Here is a 22019-nt window from a genome sequence, read left to right on the forward strand (position 1 = left end):
CAACACCACACTCTAACCAATTGAGCTAACCCACTAGCCCACTGAGTGTTTTTTTTTTTTTTTTAATCACAAAAGATGTTGGATTTTATTAAATGCTTTTTCTGCATCTATTGACATGATCAGGTAGTTTTTGCTTTTTAAACCAGTTAAGAAAAGAAAGAAGAAATATGCATTTACACTGTTTTTTATAATTACATAAGTACCTTCACTTATGGGTTTGTTTTTTTTTTTTTTTTTTGATGTAGTTCTGAGTTACTGAGGTCACTCAATTTCAACATGAAAAATTTCCTTTTGTGTTTCCTGTAAGGTGAGTCTGCTAACAATGAATTCTTTCAGTTTTCATTTATCTCGGAATGTCTTTATTTCACCTCCATGTTTCAAATATGGTTTTTCTGAATATAAGATTCTTAGTTAACAGATTTTTTTCCCCCATTTTTTGACTCTCTTAAAAGGATTTTTATTTTGGGCCGGCCCCATGGTGCACTCTGGAGAGTGTGGCGCTGGCAGCGCAGCAGCGCTCCCGCCACAGGTTTGGATCCTATATAGGGATGACCGGTGTGCTCACTGGCTGAGTGCGGTGCGGGTGACACCAAGCCAAGGGTTGCGATCCCCTTACCAGTCACAAAAAAAAAAAAGAATTTTTATTTTAATTGTAAATTAAACATTAGTTGTATGTATTTATGGTGTATAAAGTGATGTTATGATTTATAAATACAATGTAGAATAATTAAATCAAACTAATTAACAAATCCATCACCTCAGACTTTTTTCTTTTAGCACTGTGAATATGTTATCCACTTCCTTCTATCTTCCACTGTTTCTAATGAGAAGACAGCTGTTAATCTATTGGGGTTCCCTTCTATATGACAAATTGTTTTTCTCTTACTGCTTTCAAAGTTTTCTCTGTCTTTCAGCATTATTACTATGATGTGTCTGTATTTTTCTTTATGCTTATTCTACATGAAATTCATTGAGCTTAGAAGTGTAAATTTATGTTTTCTATCAAATTTGGGAAGTGTTCGGCATTATTTCTTCAAATATTTTTTCTGTTCATTTCTCTCTCTCCTTGTCCAATTACCCATATGTTTATGTACTTAATGGTATCCTACATTTCCCTGATGCTGTCCATTTTTTTTTCTGTTCTTCAGATTGCATAATCTCTATCACTCTATCTTCAAGTCCACTGATTCTTTCTTCTCCCTGTTCAAATCTACTGCTGATCCTCTCCAGTAAATTTTTCGTATCAAAAGTGATACTTCAGGCCGGCCCGGTGGCGCACTGGAGAGTGCGCCGCTTGGGAGCGCAGTGGCGCTCCCGCCAAGGGTTCGGATCCCATGTGGAGACTGGTTCCCGCTCACTGGCTGAGTGCTTACATCCCACTGTGAACACTCATCTCCACTGGTTTTTTTGTTTATTCTTTTGGCAGCTGGCTGGTACAGGGTCCATCTGTTAATTAAACCGCCCAAAGCTGAGAATACATTCTGTTGAACATTCAAATTTTTTCATTTATTTTTAGTGAAAGAGAATCATCAATATAAAGGGGGTTACTCTATAATTTTTTGAATATTGTCTACATGGATACATAATTTTTTAAATACTAATAAAATATTTCCCTAATGTATTAGTCTGTTTCTGTTGCTTATAACAAAATACTTGAAACTAGGTGATTTAAAAAGAAAATGAAATTTATTGCTTACAGTTTCTGAGGCTGGGAAGTCCAAAGTCCATCTGGTGGTGGCGACAGTGACCCAGGGGTCTCACATGACAAGATGGTGGAAGCAAAGAGAGCAGAGAGAGAAAGACAAACTCTCCTCTCTCTTCTTTCAAAACCCTCGGAACCATGCCCCTGACCACCATTTTTAACCCATTCATTATGGTGTAGTCCTACAATCTAATCACCTCTTTAAGGCTCCATCTTTCAATTACCATAATAGGATTTCCCACCCTTTTAACAGTTACAGTGGGGGCCAAGTTGGGGCCAGCCCGTGGCTCACTCGGGAGAGTGCGGTGCTGATAACACCAAGGCCATGGGTTCGGACCCCATATAGGGATGGCCGGTTAGCTCACTGGGTGAGTGTAGTGCTGATAACACCAAGTCAAGGGTTAAGATCCCCTTACTGGTCATCTTTAAAAAAAAAAAAAAAAAAACCAGTGGGGGCCAAGTTTCTAACACATGAAACTTGGACACAATTCAAGCTTCAGGGAGTTTTGGGGGGACATAATTCAATCCACTACACCTAAAGAAACAAAATATTTCAAAGAGGGCTTGGTCTTGAAAACTAGGAATATACAGCAAAAACCCAACCCATAATTATTTCTCAATTTACTATTAGAATTACTATTTCTCACTTTATTTTAAAATTTACTATCTATATTTCTCTTGGGTGCTTTTCTTTTTCTTTTCTTCTTTTGCTAGGGAAACTATTGGTAGATCCTTATAGAGAAAGATGGCAAAGGCCAGGAATTGGGGCAAATGTTTATCCAATAATTCCCTGACACAGCATCCTTGAGGATGGTAGGAAAGAGGGAATAAAAGCCTTGGAGATTAACTAGTCTCAGATTCATAACAATATTCCCCCACCCCACTCCAAGGTTTTCAAGTAAATTTAATCACAGAATCTAATCAACACCAAACTCTAGTAATAGAACTGTTAATAGGGTGAAATGTGAAATAATAAATTTGGTTGGGAATATAGCTAAGGGATAGAGGGCAGTAGATAGCCAGGTGGGAGTGGGGGGATAGGAAGAGTAGTAAAAGAAAAGAAGACAGAAAATGGGGAATGATATAAAAAGAAAAGAAGAAGACTAACGAAGATATTAAGACACTTTCGTCTAATTTGCTAGTATGCCTTGGCCACTGGCAATAGGGTGTGACAGCTAGCTAGCACAGAGAAGTAATAATTAGCAGGTCTTGGTTTCCCTAATTTAGTTTAGTTTGATCATTTGATCACCATCTTCCCCATAATTTGAGATGGTGTGGAGAGAAAGGAAGAGAAAAAAAAAAGAGTATGTATCTTCATCTACACTTCTACATATCAGTATTTAAGGCATTTATTTTCTCTGCTTGATTTTTGTAATTTATATTGTAAATATAGCATGTAGTACAAAGAAAAATTAAGATAATATCCTGAGCCTCAAGTTTTCCATCTATATAAGGATGGAGCTAGATTAGATGATTTCTAAATCCTTTTCCTCTAACATTTTTTGACAATAGTTGTACAGCTAAGATTAGAGGATCATGTCTGTTGTATCTAAGTAATAAATATACTACTTGATCTAATTACAAACTGGATCTAATTCTAATTAAGATCATCAGTTTTAAAGAAAGAAGTTTACTGCACTTTAATGCCTTCTCTATTTGGGGGGAAGATATATGTTATTTAAAACTGTAAATATTACTGCCTATATATAAAATTGGTAAAGTATCCACACATTTTATTTGCCCATTCACACAAAAATGTATTTTGGAAATGCACTTATATTTTTAAAAGTCTGAATATGCATCAATTATAAACATGATAAAACCTAGGTAATAAAATAATTCTGTAATTTTCTTTTGAGCCTATTAATTACATAAAAGCACTTTCCTTGTATCTAACATTTTAATGCTACTCAATAACAAACTTGGCCAAATTCTACTGTCTACAACCATTGGTTTATCAAGTAGTTGGACCTAGTTTTATGTTCTTCCAGTAAATTTTCAAAAGAAGCTATCTAAATTGTGAAAATTCCTTTTCTGGACAACAGTAACTGAAAATACATTCGATTTTACATAAGCAATAATTCCATAAAAGCTCAAACAAATGAGCATATCCTTCATGAATAAATATAAAGGCAAGAAGAATGTACAGGCAGAACAAGTTTACTCTTTAATTTATCCAGAGTAACCACTCTAGTTTTATGTCTACTATTATGTTCTTCATGTCTACTCTAAATTCCTTTAATAATATAAATAGCTGTAAATTAAAATGATCTTATACAAGCACATTTTACAAACGGTATCTAGATGTCATTTTTTAAAAGTAGGTTTCTATGTGGAAAGATAAAAAAACATACTCTTTGATCTTTTAAACTCTCAGTAATACCCTACCTTAAATACAAGGTGTTGAGTAATTAAATTTGCTCTTTTTTTAATTCAAGTGGGTCTACTGGCAATGGAAACAGCAAGCTGCTTTCAAAATGGACACAGAAGAAATTTCAGCAGATATTAAACTAAAATAATGTCTATAGAGTACTTTACAATTTATAGTTTTGACGTATTGCCGTTTAACTGTCTCAACAACCTGTGAGGTATAACGTTGTTACCCAGGATTTGGGCAAGTGGGGAGGAAGATGTCAGATACCAAGATACTCAGTTCTTCCATACCTGTATGTTGCTTCATTCTGTGACCACAGTCTTTAAGGAACTGATGCTATTTATAACTAAACTGCAGTGATAAGTATACAGCCCCAGATGGTGTTTACTTTGAGATGTCATTTGATGCTTTCATACTTTTTTTAAAAATACTAGTAAACCAACTGCCAAAAAAGTAAATGCCAAGGTCTACATCAGACAAAATACATTATGCTAGCTGCTTGTTATCAAAGATCAAGTCAGTACATATTGAATCATTACAAAGCAATAGGTGAAGACCTAAACTATACTGTGTAACAACCAAACAGATAGAGGACTTAATCATTCCCTACTACTTGTAAAGCTATCTTTGGCAGACTTGCTACAGGACTCCCCAGAACAGTCTGTTGAGAAATGTAAGTATCAGGGAATTACTCTTAAATTTTTTTTCAACAGGATAACTATGTATCTTACAGGAGAATGTCAGATTATCTGAAAAATGTCCAATGTAAACTGAAAGTCTAACGGTATTATCTAAGAAATTACTAATATCTAAATAATGTTCACTATTTTACAGTTCACAGTACTGCAGAGTAAGCCAAAGTTACTAAGCCAGAAGATAATTATGATTAAAAACAAGCAAAACCAAATCAAACCCTTACCTCTAAGTTCTGGGATTTTTAAAGAAGGTAACTGTATTTTTTATTGTCCAAACAGAACCCACTTCTGAGACTAAAAGGGAGTACAATTAATAGTTAGGTATAAGCTGGAACTGTCCCAGGCAAACCAGAATGTAGGCTTGCTTCTTGCTTCTAAGACATGTGTCCCAGTCATCCTGTTCTAAGAATATCACAAAAACAGAGAAGAAACAGGAAACCTGAAACAGAGAACTCAAAGCAAGGAAATAAATAAGGAAAAAATAAAACCTTTTGCAAAGTAAGTTCTCCCTCAATTTTACAAATACATTTGAATTTAAAACATTGTATTTAACAAGAGTAAAAGAGGATGGGAGTACAGAGGTGCTAAAATAAAGAGGATTATTTGAAGTGAATTTTTGAAACAGTCAGGTTCTAGATCCCTTCTCCCACCGCAACAAAACACTAGAAACACTGGAAATTTATTTTCATAAGAACATTAAACAGGGGACACTGGGTATAGCTAAGAATATGTACAATGCTGAAAACAAGGGCTCAGGAGAATGCATACATATAGATGTTGAATTCTGTTATACCCCCCCTCCCTAGACTTCTTCCCCTACTTGGTTTCCAGAATGTTGGCTGCCATGCCTCCATTCTCAAGGCAAGAAGCTTGAAGAGTCTTCTCTGAGTAATTTGACCAGCCTAAGAAGAAAGACCTAAAGTTATTGACACAAGAGCTTCCTCAATCAAATAGCCCAACTAGATGACCCTGTGAAACTCATGGTTAATAAGCTCTACTCCTATGCTCATGGTTTCCAATCAACTTTTTTGTTCTTCATTACTAAATATGAACACACACACAAAAATTTCCAGACATCTAATGAAAGACTGTAATATAAAAGACAGAGACCAAAACAAATATACAACAGACAAAAGCAGCTTAAAGAGAAGGAAAATTTTAAGTTATCTATTAGTATATTTATCACAGACATAAGAGGACATATTACAATTATGTAACAAAAGCAGGATACTATAAAAGAACATGCATAGAAGTTTAAAAAAACATTCTTGAAACAAACTCATAGAAGGGGTTTTAAAAAAATAAAGCCAAGGAAATCTTCACAGAAGGGAAAACCAAAAATATAAGAGATGAGTAATAGGAGAGAAAAGATAAGAAAATCAAAGATCTAACTTCTAAGTAACAGAAGTTCCAAAAAATGGGAGAGAAGGAAATCATCAACAAAAGAATTCAAGAAAAATTTCCAGAACAACAGGAAAGGAAGAATTCAAAGATTCTTCAGAGAATCAGCAAAAATGAATGAAAACAGACTCATGCCCAGGCAGATTACTGTGAAATTTCAGAACACTGGGATAAAGGGAAAATCCTTAAAGTTTTCAGAGAGTAAAACAGGTCACAAAGAATAGGAACAGATGGCTTCAGTCAAGAATCAGCAAAAATGAATGAAAACAGACTCATGCCCAGGCAGATTACTGTGAAATTTCAGAACACTGGGATAAAGGGACAATCCTTAAAGTTTTCAGAGAGTAAAACAGGTCACAAAGAATAGGAACAGATGGCTTCAGTCTTATCAAAAGCAACACTGCAAATGGAAAGCCATGGAGGCAAAGTAAGATTCCTAAGGAAAATTACAACTAGAACTGTATACCTCAACTACCAATCAAGTATGAGAAACATAAAGACATTTTTAGATATGCAAAGTCTAAAAACATTTACCACCCGTGCAAGCTTTCTCAGGAAGCTATCAGGGGATTAACACCACAAAAATGAGGGAATAAACCATGAGCATGAGCAAGGAAGACACAGACTACAGGAGATGGGAAACCCAACATGGCAGGAGGTGAATGAAGGAAGATCCTAGGAGACAGCTCCATACCAGATGGGGAAAAAGAGTTCAGACCAGAAACTAAAAAAGATAAAACTGATGGAACACCTAAAATGTCTGAATGTCTTGAAAGCAGAATTAGACAATTGGTGAAAGTAAACAAAAGAAACAAGATAATTATTAACTGGAAAAGATTTTGAAGAACAAGTACAGAAAAACAAAAAGAGGAACAGGACAGGTACAGGGATCACAGTTAACCACATGGCCCAGCTGTGAAAAGTGTGTATACGAGTATAATCACAATAATGTAAATACTCAATGATGACTTAACAAAAGCAAGGTAAAATTTATACTGGAAGATTTGGGGTATAAAAATGACAGAGTGAAAGGAAAAGGGAAGAAAAAAGCCAAAATCCTCATCTCCTATAGAGAGGAGTCTACAGAAAATGCTGAAACTGAAAAAAATCAAGAAATAGCAATATAGCTGTGCTATTTCGAAAATGGAGCTAATCAAGTGAAAGTTAAAGAGGTTAAGGTGCAGAAGAGGAAATGGGGGACCCCAGAGAGAAGGGGATTTGCTTGCTGTTTTTTATAATAACCTTGTAGAATTATCGGTCTCTAAACAATAAGCATGCGTAAAATTTTGTTAAACTATTTGATTTAAAAAAAAAGGAAAGAAAAAAGAAATGAGGGGATGTATCAGAAAAAGAAACACTTTTCAGTAAAAGAAAGTCTGTATCAAACTGTTCTTCCCATAACTAAACACACACCAATGTTTACATTACTCAAATATGAGTATACTTTTATTCATACTCTTCAAGTGTGATTATAGACAGGGAATTTTCTAAATCTTACCTCAAGCAGAGCTGCTGCAGGATCACCCTGTAGACTTTTTCCCAATTTGTCAACCTCATCTAATAGGAACACTGGATTGTTAACTCCAACAGTCTTCAAGCCATTGATTATACGGCCAGGCATACTGCCAACATAGGTGCGCCTATAGAAAGCAAGCAGCAAATTCACAACAATGAGATGTCAAGAGGCAAGAGCAATATCATTTTGAAATCGAACCTTCGGATTGCAATCATTCAGCTATCACCATAATATACCAAATGAAATCATTTAGCTATCACCGTAATACACCAAAGGGGTATTATATATTTAAAAGGTGCTATGAGACATCAAAAGGTTATTAGATTCCATTTTTATTTTCTACTTAATTCTGGCAGCAAGTTGTCCATGATATTGGAAGAACTGTATCTCATTTCTGGCATTTAGTGAAATGGAACAACACTACACTTAACTCCACAGTTATGGTTCTTACTCTCCGAGATTTCAAAATGTCCAAACAACCCTACGAATTAAATTCCCATGTTTTTCATGGTTTTTAGAGCACCCCTGCCAACACAACCACCTTTTTTACATACTGAAATGGCTGCCTCAGGGCTGGTTAAAACATCACCATCATCATCTTCATGAAGGAGATTAAAATTGATTCTGAGGGCCACTTAGAATGTAGACAAAAAAAAAATCCCATATCCTTTTATTTTCAGAGGCAATAATCTGTTATTACCTAGAGTAAGAAGATCTAGTGTCAACAATATTTACATAAAAATTCCATTATTCTGGCCTTTTGAATAAGACCATATTCATCACATACGCACGAATTAGCATGACCAAGTTCAGCCAGATATTTTGTTGAACATTAAAATGTTAGAGGCTGCTTTATCACATTTGAATGAGAATCATCTACATAGTTACGGCAGATGTAGAGTGTGGCATGAAATAAAAACAAATATATATATTAAACCAAAAAAGTACCTTTTTTTACAAAGCTGGCAAAACTATTTTAAGCAGCAGTTTACTAATTTTAATTACAACCTTACTGCCTAAGTCATGCACAAAGCAAATGCTATTTCTGAAAAGGTATAAAGGCTGACTGCCTAGAAGAAAATGATCAACGATAAGTGGAACAGCAGCAGTTATCTCATGATCTGCACAAAGCCGATTCACAGAGCAGGCCTCAATTCTGCCACATGACTGGTATAAAGTAGGACAGAATAAATAGAGTGACCTTTGAAAAGACAAGAAAGCCTTAAAAATATCGTGGGAATGCTTTTCATTAAGGGAAGGTGACCAAGGCACTGGAACCACATACAATAAACACTGTCCTGTTACAATAAGGAATCAGCACATTCAGGATTTCAGAATGGGATAAAGGAAGGACAAGCCTCAAAATTAATAAATTCTTTTAAATTATTTCTCTAGAGAACTTACAGATTTGCCATTACTCTGATTTTTTAAGAGTGGTAGAAAAGGAAAATGTTTTAAAAATCTCAAAGCTTCTATGGGTCATTTCTTGCTGCATTAATTTCTTTTCCTTTCCTTTTTTCATGAGCAGACTTCCAAAACAGGTACTGACAATTCTGGACCTAAGGTTACAGAGAGAAAATAAAATTCTAGGCAGGCACCCTTTCTAAAGAAGAAACCTAGATACTAGTCACTGTATATAAGCAATTCGTCCTAAATTTTCCATTGCTTCCCACAGGCTAAAGAACAAGGTCCAAACTCCTTAGTCTGGAGTTCAAGGTTCTTCACAATCCAGACCCCAACAGCCATGCTAACTTGTGGCCATAACTCTCTTGCTTCATTCACAGTCAAGATCCTATCACACCCTTATGCCTTATTACCTTTGTTAATACGGTGCCTTCCTGCCTTTAATATTCTCTTTGACTATGTGAATCCCAGAAGTTCTACGAAACTTCCTGATCACCTCTCACAAAGTTATTTTTCTAGTAATGCAATGCCTACAACATTTACTGGCACTATAATCCGTCTGATGCTTATTTATGACCTAGTTTTTATTCATGGGTACTATAACCTACTCTAAAGAGCCAGTGAGTACTTTGATGACAGAGACTGGGTCTTGTTACAGAGTAGATGCTGATCTGATGCTTATTTATGACCTAGTTTTTATTCATGGGTACTATAACCTCCTCTAAAGAGCCAGTGAGTACTTTGATGACAGAGACTGGGTCTTGTTACAGAGTAGATGCTGGATACAGATCTGCAAGATTGTACCCCACCAGATAAACCATGCCAGCACCCAAACCATCTTTCTATCATCACTGTTAAGGTGATATAAACCTCTGAATACTATTCTGGGCAAATTACTTGACCTAAGTCTCAGTTTCCTCATCTATTAAATGGCGATAACAACAGTGCCAACCTTATGGACTATATAAGGATCATGAGAGAACTTAACTAAAGCACACAGCATAGTGCCTAGCATATAGTAAATTTTCAAAAGATGTTAATTGTTATTAGTAACAGCTACTAAAAGTCTACTTCTGGTTTTCTAGAAAAACTATAAAAGCAGAAATCAGTACACTTGAATTTGAGTCTCATTTCAATTTCTGCCTCATGAAAGCAACTCTTACAAATGTCTTTTTATAGCACCAAGCATACTCGATGTCCTTAGGGTTCCTCAATCACAGTTGACATCTCCGAAAAGTGTACCACTAGTTTAGAGATCAAGCCGAGAAGACAACCATTACCACAGAGCCCACAGACTACTGAAAATGTCCACAACATGACTTCACGTCAAAGTAGAGAATACTCACATTAAGCAATACCTGAATTTGCCACCTTTTAACTGACATTTTGAGTATAAACAAGTTGGTGGGTTTGCCCTAATGGCCAGTGATCTGGGCTTCACTGGAAAGTTTATTTCTTTCTAAGATCAAAAGAAATAAAAATTGATCTAGTATTAACTGGCTAGATAACTGATTATTTAATGGAAAGATTTAACACCTTTTCTAGCTATTGAAAGAAAAGAACTCCTAATTTACCAGAAACCACTCTAGAAATGTAGCATTCAATGTCATATAGGCTGAATTATTTGAACATGTTTTTCTTTTCAGGAATGTCTTTCGGCAGAAGTTATGGTAGCATGCAATTGGCTGACTGAAGATATAGACTATACTTTCAATAAGCCTGTGAAATATGAAATCAGATGGTAAAAAATATAGCAATACATAAAATAAAAATGTTCTTTTGATACTACCAAATAACTATAACTATTTCAACCATAACATAATAAAATATCCTTCAGAGAAACTATATAGGTAGGAAATAAATAAAAGTAGCACGCTTTTACAAACTGTAATTTTCCTAAGGGCAAAAAATACTAGTCTTTGCTATATTCTGCTTCATCATGATATAGCATCTGGAAAGCAACATAGTATAATACAGTAAAGTCTGCAAAGAATAGACCACTTCAATGACTTCTTATTCAGCCTGAATACATGATTACCTAGAATTTTTTCATAAAATTGAAATAAATATTTAATTTTATAATTATTTTAAATTATTTTTAATAATTTAAAGATATATGAATTCATATTTTTCTTGTAATTGCTGCCAGCAATCCATGAGTTTATCAGGACTATCCAACTAGTATATAAGATACACAAAATTAAAACTGTCTATATAGTTCAAAATTTAAAGTTGTAAGATTAACATTATTGATTTTTCCAAAAATTAGTCTGGTTTGTGCTTCAAACAACAACAGAGAACCACAATATCATCTATTTACAGCCCCATGGTAATCAACTGCTTTACTATTCTGCCCCATACCTAGATATCTTTAAATCTAATGAAATCCAAAAGAGTGGTCAATCTGTTATTGCCAATGACATCTAAAAATCAGAAATAAGACGTGTCTTTATTCACCTCTTTTCCAGTATGTGGAGAAGAAAAATAGGCATTTCACCATCAATTTTTCCTGCCTAGTCAATTAAAAGGCTCTCATAGGCTATAATGCAAACCACCAAAATGATATTTACAAGGAATGTGTAATATTTTTTTTTTCCTTTTTGTCTTTTTTCGTGACCAGCAACGGATCGCAACCCTCAGTGTCGCGCCCGTACCAGACCGGAACCGGCAATGGGATCGCAACCCTCGGTGTTGCGCCCGCACCTCGCTCAGCCAGTGAGCGGCCGGTCTGTATGTGGGATCCGAACCCTCGGTGGGAGCACCGCCGCGCTCCCAAGCGGCACACTGTAGCAGTGTGCCACCGGGCCGGCCCAGAATGTGTAATATTAAAAAAGTTTGTGTGTTATAATGTTCAATGGAAAGAGTAGGATTACAGTTCTGTTGCTTAAAAATATGGCAAAAGCTGCCCAGTGAAAAATCTAGCAGGAAAGAAACAAAATATTAACAGTGATTATCTTTGCCTGGTAGAAAAACATGAGGATTTTTTCCTTTGTTTCCTTATTTTTCAAATTTTCTACTAAGGGTGTGTATGTGTGTTCAAACTGGGAAAAGTAATAACCTTTAAAAAGATCCTAATAATCTCAAAAAGAAAAAAAATCTGTAAGGAACTGGGATTTTAATATAGCGTGTCTAAAATCCAACTGTTTTTCTTCCAGCAGTCATTCTTCAATTTTTTTATAGACTAATTTGCATGGATGCAGTCATCTAAAGGATTGCATGACTTTCAAAATATAATTATGTTGTAATCTTACACGAATTCACAAAACACTTAGAGAGCATTTACCATGTTTAGCACTGTGCTACATAAGCATCATGGGGTGATACAAAAGAGGATAAATATAATATAAAAATATATAAATATGCAATAAATCATGACTGACAGAGCTTGTACTTTTTACATAATTACATTTTGCTTTGGTTTTGATGGCTGGCTCTCCACAGTTGTATGGTAGAAATACCAGAGGCCTATATTATTTAATCATTAAAGGAGCACAATAGACAGTAAATGGTCAGTCAGATCAGAGAAGAATAAGATCATAACTGACTTCGCTTATATTAATGGAAGAAGCCTTGGTTCAAAGTCTTAAAAATAAACCTAAGTTTTAGAGAGGCAAAGAAGAGCTATATGCAAATATAGGTTGTAAGGAGGATAGTGAGCAAACCATAAAATGTCTGGTATACTACGCTAAAAAGAAACATTAACAGCTTAATACTTCAGTTATTTTCCCTTTATAGCCTAATAATAAAACAACTAATTTATCTATAACTTCACCATTTCAGGTTGCATATGAAAATTTATCAACACAGAAATTTCAAATTTTTTTTTTTCTTTTACAAAAAGATGACCGGTAAGGGGATCTCAACCCTTGGCTTGGTGTTGTCAGCACCACGCTCAGCCAGTGAGCAAACCGGCCATCCCTATATAGGATCCGAACCCGTGGCCTTGGTGTTATCAGCACCGCACTCTACAGAGTGAGCCACGGGCCGACCTAGAAATTTCAAATTTGTTTGTTTTCTTCTCATCTTGTTTGAAAACTGATCCAAGAATTCCTTCCAATGATATAATTTTATTGTCTGAACAAACAGCTGGTAAGTACTTCCAAAGAATTAATATCAACAGTGACTTGAGAAACATTATAACAATAAGCACGAGAGTACTTCAAAAGTTCATGAAAAGATTTGTGTTATCTTTTAATTCTGTTTTCCACGAACATTTCTAAAGTGCTCTTGTATATTATTCCTTTTTACCAAAAATAACTAATGAAAAACAGATTATGTAAACATGATTGCATAAAGCTTCATCCTAAGTTATTTTATATTTTATATCTGTGAACTGATTTAATTATTTAAATATAAAAATTTAAGTTATAAAAACTCATAGATAAGAACGGGTATTTTGTGGCTTATAAAGTGAACAGAAAAAATCCCAATGGAGATAAACCCATATGAGAAGTGTTGAGAAGACTGAAAACTTGCATGAGTTAACATGGAGCATAAATATTACTCCATTCTCCCTTAAAACCCCTAAAAACAATATGAACAAAAACAATGGGCCAATGTTTAGTCAGATCATTATTTTCTCAGTTTTAAGATTTAAATGTAAACTTAGCCCTTTTTCCTCCCCATTTCCCAGCTCATTAACATTTAACTCTAAAAAATACATCTTTGGTTGTTTTTAAAATAAATTCTCAACTTACTGGCACCTTCCTTCACATAAACAGGTACTTCTAGCAAAAGGCTGGAGTTCTGTGCATGGGAAACTGGGGAGAGTGAGTGACAAAACCGAGAGAAGCAGCAAGGAAGGTAACATAAAGAATCTCTGTTTTCCTTGTCTATTTTAAGACTGCAAAACAGTGGTGCCTACTCAGAGGCTGGGGAAAAACAAAACTTTTCATGAACTCTAATTGTGACCATGTGACCAGTACTCAAATGCCAAGACCTGGGTGTTTCCCAAATGCCTCAACTGTCACATGGAACCACATGGTCCCACAAACACTACCCATGGTTGTGCTATAAAGCCCTACTGTTCTTTCTCTCCTCCTCTGCATCCTTCAATTCATAATTCCAATGTAAGCACACACTCTCTTCTTGTTTCCTTAACAACCATACCTGCTTCCAAACAGGTTTTCAAATAAAAATTTTCACCAGGCTTTTTAGGGGCTATGTGGGTAATACATCCCCAATAACACAAGGGCAGGTTGCTATAGTGTTTAATGAAACATCTGGTACAATGATGGCTAGGGAATACTTATCAGCAAGGTATATCTAAAATTAGCTTTAATAGAATGAATCACAAACAATTCTAGATACCTTTTATTTGGCAACAATTACAACCTCTATAGATGCCATACATTTATTCTTATTTTTAATTTTTTTGGCAGCTGGCTGGTATGGGGATCCGAACCCTTGGCCTTGATGTTGTCAGCACCATGCTCTAACCAAGTGAGCTTACCAGCCATCCCCATTTATACAAAGCTTCTACTTATAAATATTTTAGGCAGTGGTGACTGTAACATAAACTCCTTTTACAAAAGACTCATAAAGTAAATTCTTATTTTCTTTAGATTTAATATTCTTAATATAGTCACACACGAAAGTATACTCACTTGAAAAAAAATAAACAATTTTATGTCAGTAAAGATTTAAAACATATCTATTTAAACCTAACAATATTCAAAAGAAGTGGTAAGAACCATTGTCTACCACTAGGCAACAGAAAAATAAATCTTTCCACAGTTCTGCTACATAAAATAATAACACTAGGAATAGGATAAATATTTTAGAGTGCAATTTAAAAATCGGATTGAGGGCCGGCCCGTGGCTCACTCGGGAGAGTGCGGTGCTGATAACACCAAGGCCACAGGTTCGGATCCTATATAGGGATGGCCGGTTTGCTCACTGGGAGAGCGTGGTGCTGACAACACCAAGTCAAGGGTTAAGATCCCCTTAACAGTCATCTTTAAAAAAAAAAAAAATCAGATTGAGGTTTACAAAAAGTCGTACTAAAGCCTGTAAATCTAAACATGTCCTCCTGAAAATTTAGAATTAAAATAATAACAGTGAAAGCTAATTTGTAGTCAATGTTCACTGAGTGCCAGGCACTGATTCACTGAGTGCCAGGCACTGATTAAGTGCCTTACAAGCCTTACCGAATAATCAATACCAATGTGGAAAGAAATAAGGACAGATTATCTACATGTCATTTGCCCACAACATCAATTCCACATAACATTAATTCCACAAACTTTCTCTCTAAATCTCATCAAATACTCATACAATGCTACACTATAGATAAGAAAAGAACTAAACTAAAACAACTCAGGGCATAAATCAAGTCACCTGAATGGGGAACACCTCCCAAAAGCTCTGCAGCTAAAATAAGATTAGGCCCAGACCCAGCTTTTCCAGGGGTATCCAAGAGTAACAGATGCCAATTTCTTAACGAAAGCAAACTACAGCCTCTAGTGGCACATGTGAGAATAAGAAAGTGTGAGCAACAAAAATATCTTACGAAATTGCTAGAAAGAATGACCCAAATCAATTCTCTGCCCTCATTGCTTAGTTATTAAAATCTTGGAAACATTCATTTTTAATGCATAAGAATTGTAAGTGAGGCTGGCTAGTTAGCTCACTTGGTTAGAGCGCAGTGTTCTAACACCAAGGTCAAGGGTTCGGATCCCCATACTGACCAGCCACCAAAAAAGGAAAAAAAAAAAAGAAAGAATAAAAAAAAAGAAGTGTAAGTGAGCAAATTAAAGAGAATAAAAGTAACCATTTCTCATAGAAAAGTTTCTGAAACAGTTTCCCATCCCTGCCTAAGGTCAGAGATCCCTGTGAATAACGCCAACGGAAAATAAGATGTCAAAAAAGTATCATGTTCATTTATAAGCAGTTCAGAGTTTCCACATTTTTAAATCCTCTACATTTTAAAATGTTTTTAACACATACACTATAGGTATGTTAGGCTGGCCGGTTAGTTCAGTTGGTCAGAGCATGGTGCTGATAACACCAGGGTCCAAGGTTTGATCCCTATACTGGTCGGCCGCCAAAAAAAGAAAAGAAGGTACGTTTTCTCACAATTAGCAACTGCTATGATACCCTTAAACTGTGAAACAGAGGTTTATGCTTTACCAAGGCATCTTCCAATCAGATCAACACAGACCAGAGAACAAAACAACGAATATAGCATGTGAATCTGATTCTAATAATGTCAGATCAACCAGAGACATAGTTCTTACAGTTTCACATATTTTTTACAGACAGCGAGTACAAAATGCAAGGATAAGCCTTAATAATTATACTAACCATTATCCTTATTACTCATATTCATAATATAAACCAGCCTTCATAAAAGGAACTTTAAGCTGCAAGCAGAACAAATTTGTTATCAAAGATTTCTTATCTTCTCCTATATGCCTCAGCTTATTGCAGTTATATTTTAAACTCTAGGAGTTATGAGTCATTATTTATGGAATGCTACTGGGCCAAAATGAGTGTAAAGACATTATAATATCCAATCACAAATAATTTATGATTACATTTAATTGAGATTCCAAAGAAGCTGAAGCATATCGAGGTTTGGGTATACCATTATGCTTAAGAGACTCTTGGTTAGCTAATAAGTCTTATAAATGACCCTTCCATTCAAGGTATCACAAATAGCCCTTAAAGAAAAATAGATACATATTACACCTTAGCTTTTATTTATTTATTTATTTTTGGCTCTAGTCAATTAAAAGAGAAAGAGGAAATCAAAGATTAAACTCAGAGAAGTATTCTACCTGTGTCCTCGAATGTCAGACTGATCACATACTCCTCCAAGTGCAATCCTGTGGAACTCTCGACCTAGAGTCTTGGCCACTGATCTTCCCACACTTGTTTTACCAACTCCAGGAGGGCCAACAAAGCAAAGAATTGGGCCCTTCAGGTTGTTTTTCAGCTGTCGGACAGCCAAGTATTCCAGCACTCTTTTCTTCAATTTTTCCATGGCATAATGGTCATTATCCAGAAGAATACGGGCTGCCCGAATGTCCAGGCGGTCTGTCAAGTAACCCAACAGAAATCATTTCAGCCCAAGAAATTTTTAAGTGAAAGAACTCCTTTCAAGCCTGGCAAGAGCCAAAACATTTTTTAGAAAAAAAATGTGATAAGAACAGACTTGGATCCTCCTAAATGAGTCAAGAAGACCTGTACTTGGTCTGGTTTTCTGCTTAAGATTTAGTGTCTCCAGAGATAGTGGGCACTACACAATTAAAAACTCAATGTTCATAACATTTCATTTGGAATGACTTTCTGAAATAAATTATTTTTTATGGAGACATAATTTCTACATATTCTATTTGTGCTGGCCTATTTGTTAAAAGAAATAAAGGAAAAAAAAGAAAAAAAGGGTTTTATTTATTTTTTTGTTACAGTAGTAATATATGTTCATTCAAGAAAAAAAGAAATAAAGGAAAAAAAAGAAAAAAAGGGTTTTATTTATTTTTTTGTTACAGTAGTAATATATGTTCATTCAAGAAAACCTGAAGACACTAATAAAAAAAGAAGAAAACAGTCACCCATAATCTCATGCCCCCAAGAGACCATCACAACCTTCATTTTGGTATGTGTTATTACAGGGTGTGTGTGTGTACTTACATAATTGTTTTACAAAATGAGATTTTATGGGGCCATCAAGTTTTGTAAAATGTTTTTTCACTTAACATATAACGGACAACTTTCAGCGTAACATGTATTTTTCAGTAACATTTTATGGCTACTTAATATTCCATTATTTAATTATCCATGTTCATTTAACCAATTCTCTATTAGGTTGCACTTAGGTTGTTTACAAATATTCACAGTTATAAAAAGAATGCTTTACACTGTGCATCCTTGTAACTAAATCTCTGGATACATCTCTGATTATTTCCTTCAGATAATTTTCTGTAAATGAAAGTGCTAGGTCAAAGAAACAAAAAAGACATTGTAATGAGTTGCCTAACTGCCATCTAGGAAAGCTGTATTGATTAAAGTTTCACCAGAAGTGTATGAGTTAGGCTTTGTTTCTACAGCCAAGCTTTCATCAGGTTTACTGATGTGCTTTAGTACTTAAAATACTCAAAGATTAAATACCAGGTGATAGAAGCCAAAATGACTTCACAGCTGGGTGGCTGCCAGGAGATAATAAATATACAGCAACATAATCACACTGACAGTGAAAGATGAGGGCAGGAGAGAGAAACACAATACAAGTCTATTCTTTCAATCAGTTATACGGAATTTGCTGTTCATTTTTCCTAAAGAAAAAAAACACAGCCTTAAGTGGTAGTTTCACTCCCAAGGTAGTCCATAAAAACCTAGCTAAGCAGTACTATATACATAATTTAGTTACAGTACTACTGACTTTAGCCAGAGTCCTGGGTGAGTGATATGGAAGGGAATTTCTTTTCCCTTTCCTGGCTTCAGAACCCAACCAAAGAATGTATGAATAAGTGAAAGAAAGTTTCCCATTGTTTCACAATGCTAACCCTGACACTAAAACCTACCACAGTAAACAAAAAGAAAACTTCAGACCAATCCCATTTTGTATGGCTCTAAATATTAAAATGCCAGTAAATCGAATCTATTAAAAGATTAATTTACTAAGTCCCAGTGTGATTTATTTTAGTTATGTGAAGACAGTTCAATGTTAGATTATCAATATACTTATTGATATATTCATCACCATGTCCAAGGAGAGACACTTTCCACCAACATATCATTTTGTATCTAAAAAGGTACTTTTATAACACAGATAAATAAATTATGGTATATCTATACAAGAGATTACAACTTCAGCAATAAAAAAGAATAGATTACTGATTGTATTAGTCCGTTTCTGTTGTTTATAACAAAATACCTGAAACTGTGTAATTTGTAGAGAAACAATATTTATTGCTAACAGTTTCAGAGGCTAGGAAGTCCAAAGTCTGGGGAACACATCTGGTGAGGTGACTCTACAGCAATGCAGGGTGTCACGTGGCAAGAATGGCAGACCAGAGAGAGAGCTAAGTCCTCACTTTTAGAGCCCTCAGAACCATGCCCATGACCACCATTAAACCATCAATTTATTAATCCATTTACTAGGGTGTGGTCCTCACAATCTAATCACCTCTTTAAGGCCTCACCTTTCAATTACCATAACAGGATCTCCCATCCTCTAATACTGTCACAGCAGGGCTTAAGTTTCTAATACATGGACTCTGGAGGACACAAATCAATCCACAGCACTGATAAATGCAGTAACATGGATGAACCTCAATACAGTTATGCTGAATGAAAGAAACCAGAAAAGGAGTATACATGATTCAATTTATATAAAATTTTAGAAAATATGAATTAATCTATAGTGGTTGCTTGCAGACTGGGAGGCATAGAGGAAAGGGAGGGAGGGAAGAAGGAAGAGATTACAAAGGAGCATGAGGAAACTTTTGGAGGTGACGGATATGTTCATTATCTTAACTATGGTGATATGGATGTACACATGTGTCAAAATTCTTAAAAACGTACACATTACATAGATGCAGTTTACTGTACATGGATACTTCAAAAAATTCATAGAAGAAAAGAACTGAAAGATAATATGGATCTTTCCATGAATTCTTTGAAGTACCCTCGTATGTCAATTATATCTTAATGACATTGAGAAATAAACTGACCAGTATTGCTTCTAAACAATTCCTTCTATAGTTCACTGGTGTAACCTGATTTAATCTGATGAAAATTTAAGAATTCCCAGAAGTTAAGAGAAAACAAAATGTGAATTAGTCTCTTAACTTGAAACACAAACATTCAGACAGAAAGAGACACTTAAAATCTAGGGAATGATAGGAGGGTAAATTGACAAAGTATTCATGAACAAAAACAGCAAACTTAGATTATACTTGCTTAGATTATTTTGCCAGAACAGAAACCTAAGAACTGTAATAGGGATACAATCCAAAAGATGTCAAAACAAAGAAAGATGAGGCCAATTTCATCTTAGTAGCTAGCCATACCCATTCATAAATGTGTTAAATGATCTTATAAAAAAAAACCTAAAAAGGAGCTATTATTAACCCTAACTTTACCCCAGCATAATTTAACACAAACATGCTTTGTTCTGGGCCCTCTTTGGGAATAAATAAATAAATATTCTCAATGCTAGAAAGGATGATCCTCAGTAGGCCAGAGGATAGACAAGTACTTTTTAATATTAAAACTCAACATCCTGAAATCTGGTATGTGTAGCCATATCTTATGTGGGACATGAATGTGTGTTTTAGGGCTAACATTTTTTTAAATCTCTAGCACGTTTTTAAATGTAAGAATTCATCAGTGAGGATAATATAGCTATTTGATTTTTAAAAGTCAACCATACAACTACTCATGTCAACAGTAGATTAGGCAATCGGTTCACTATTGAACTCAATATCTTGTATGTAAACTTAGCAAAGAGTGTCTAATAACAGAAACAAATGCTAATAAAATGGTTCTCAAAACTACAAAAGACAACTGAATATATCTTATCCCAAGATAAAATACATAGCAAAAACAGAAAAACTGGTAACAAATTCTTTTTCTTTTTTTTGGCAGCTGGCTGGTACAAGGATGGAACCCTGGACCTTGGTGTCATCAGCACCATGCTCTAACAAACTGAGCTAGCTAGTTAGCCCTCAAATGGTCTTGACAGACAGAAAAATTCTATTGAAGGATAAAAAGAATTTAAACTCTTTAAACAGGCTCTAGTAGGAGAAAAAAAACACTTCAAAATGGCAATGCTGTTTTATTGTTACCCTGTATGTAAAATATAAAGAAAAGATTTATCATCTATAGTAAGGATCTGGCATTTATTGTCAACTATGTCAAAGTACTAGGTCTTTTTACGTTCCTGACAAATACTACATAAATATAAACATTTACTGTCTGATTGACTATTGGTATTGAGAAATACATATTTCACCAGTTATAGAAGGTTTGTCTCCAAAATCAGGCAAAACATACTTTTGCGTAGTACCCTCTTTCCCTATTTGATCCCAAGATCTAGAGGATGGAAGTTCAACCTCTGAATACTTTCCATCAAAAAGTAACATAGGGCATGACATCAGCAAGATGGTTGAACAGGACAGGACGTTCCTGCTTTTATCCCCACCACAGAAACACTGATTTTGGCAACCACCCAACACTCCCTAACAATCAATGGATCAAAGTAGAGATCAAAAGAGAAATAAAAAATCTTGAGACAAACAACTATAGAAATACAACATAACAAAACTCATGAGATGTAGCAAAAGCAGTTCTAAGAGGGAAGTTTATAGCAAAATTGCCTACTTTAAAAAAAAAAAGAAAGGTCTCAAACAACTAACTTTACTAGAAAAAGAACTAAGCCCAAAGTTAGCAGAGAAAGGAAATAATAAAGATTCTAAGCAGAAATAAATGAAATAGAGACTAAAAAAACAACATAAAAGATAAACAAAACTCCCACTTGCAACAACATGGATGAACCTGGAGAAATTTATGTTGAGTGAAATAAGCAAAGCACAGAGGGATAAATCCCACATGTGCTCATTCATACGTGGGAGCTAAGAGAGAAAGGAAAGAAAGACCACGGTAGTATGCGTTGGTCTTACAGAAGGAGGGAACATTCCTAGGGCTACAAAGAGAAGGGGGGAAAGAGAGAGGGGGAGACAGGCTGGGGGATAACTGAGTAGGGGACATGGGGTACAAAGGTAATTTCTGGTGGTGGGTATGCCCCCAGTATGAATCCGGCCCTCACATCATGGGAACGGGGGTGACATTTAGCTTTGTGTCTCATGAATATTCATAATTAATTAATTTTTTAAAAAGATAAACAAAACTAAGAGTTGGCTTTTTGAAAAGATAAAATTGACAAACCTGGGCCGGCCCGGTGGCGCACTGCTACAGTGC

General features: G+C 35.2%; 1 protein-coding gene across 1 annotated transcript in view; it reads right to left on the minus strand.

Annotated features, from left to right (window-relative positions):
- LONP2 (lon peptidase 2, peroxisomal) overlaps positions 1 to 22019 on the minus strand; it is a 108344-nt gene that overhangs the window by 62022 nt on the left and 24303 nt on the right. Inside the window, exons 7-8 of the mRNA XM_008581159.1 lie at positions 16874 to 17132; positions 7671 to 7812 (exon numbers count right to left, since the gene is read on the minus strand). Of these exons, the coding sequence (XP_008579381.1) occupies positions 7671 to 7812; positions 16874 to 17132 (401 nt within the window). The remainder of the gene's footprint in view (positions 1 to 7670; positions 7813 to 16873; positions 17133 to 22019) is intronic.

The sequence above is a fragment of the Galeopterus variegatus genome, unplaced genomic scaffold (genome assembly GCF_000696425.1).
Source record: "Galeopterus variegatus unplaced genomic scaffold, G_variegatus-3.0.2 Scaffold2285, whole genome shotgun sequence".
Classification (NCBI taxonomy): domain Eukaryota; kingdom Metazoa; phylum Chordata; class Mammalia; order Dermoptera; family Cynocephalidae; genus Galeopterus; species Galeopterus variegatus.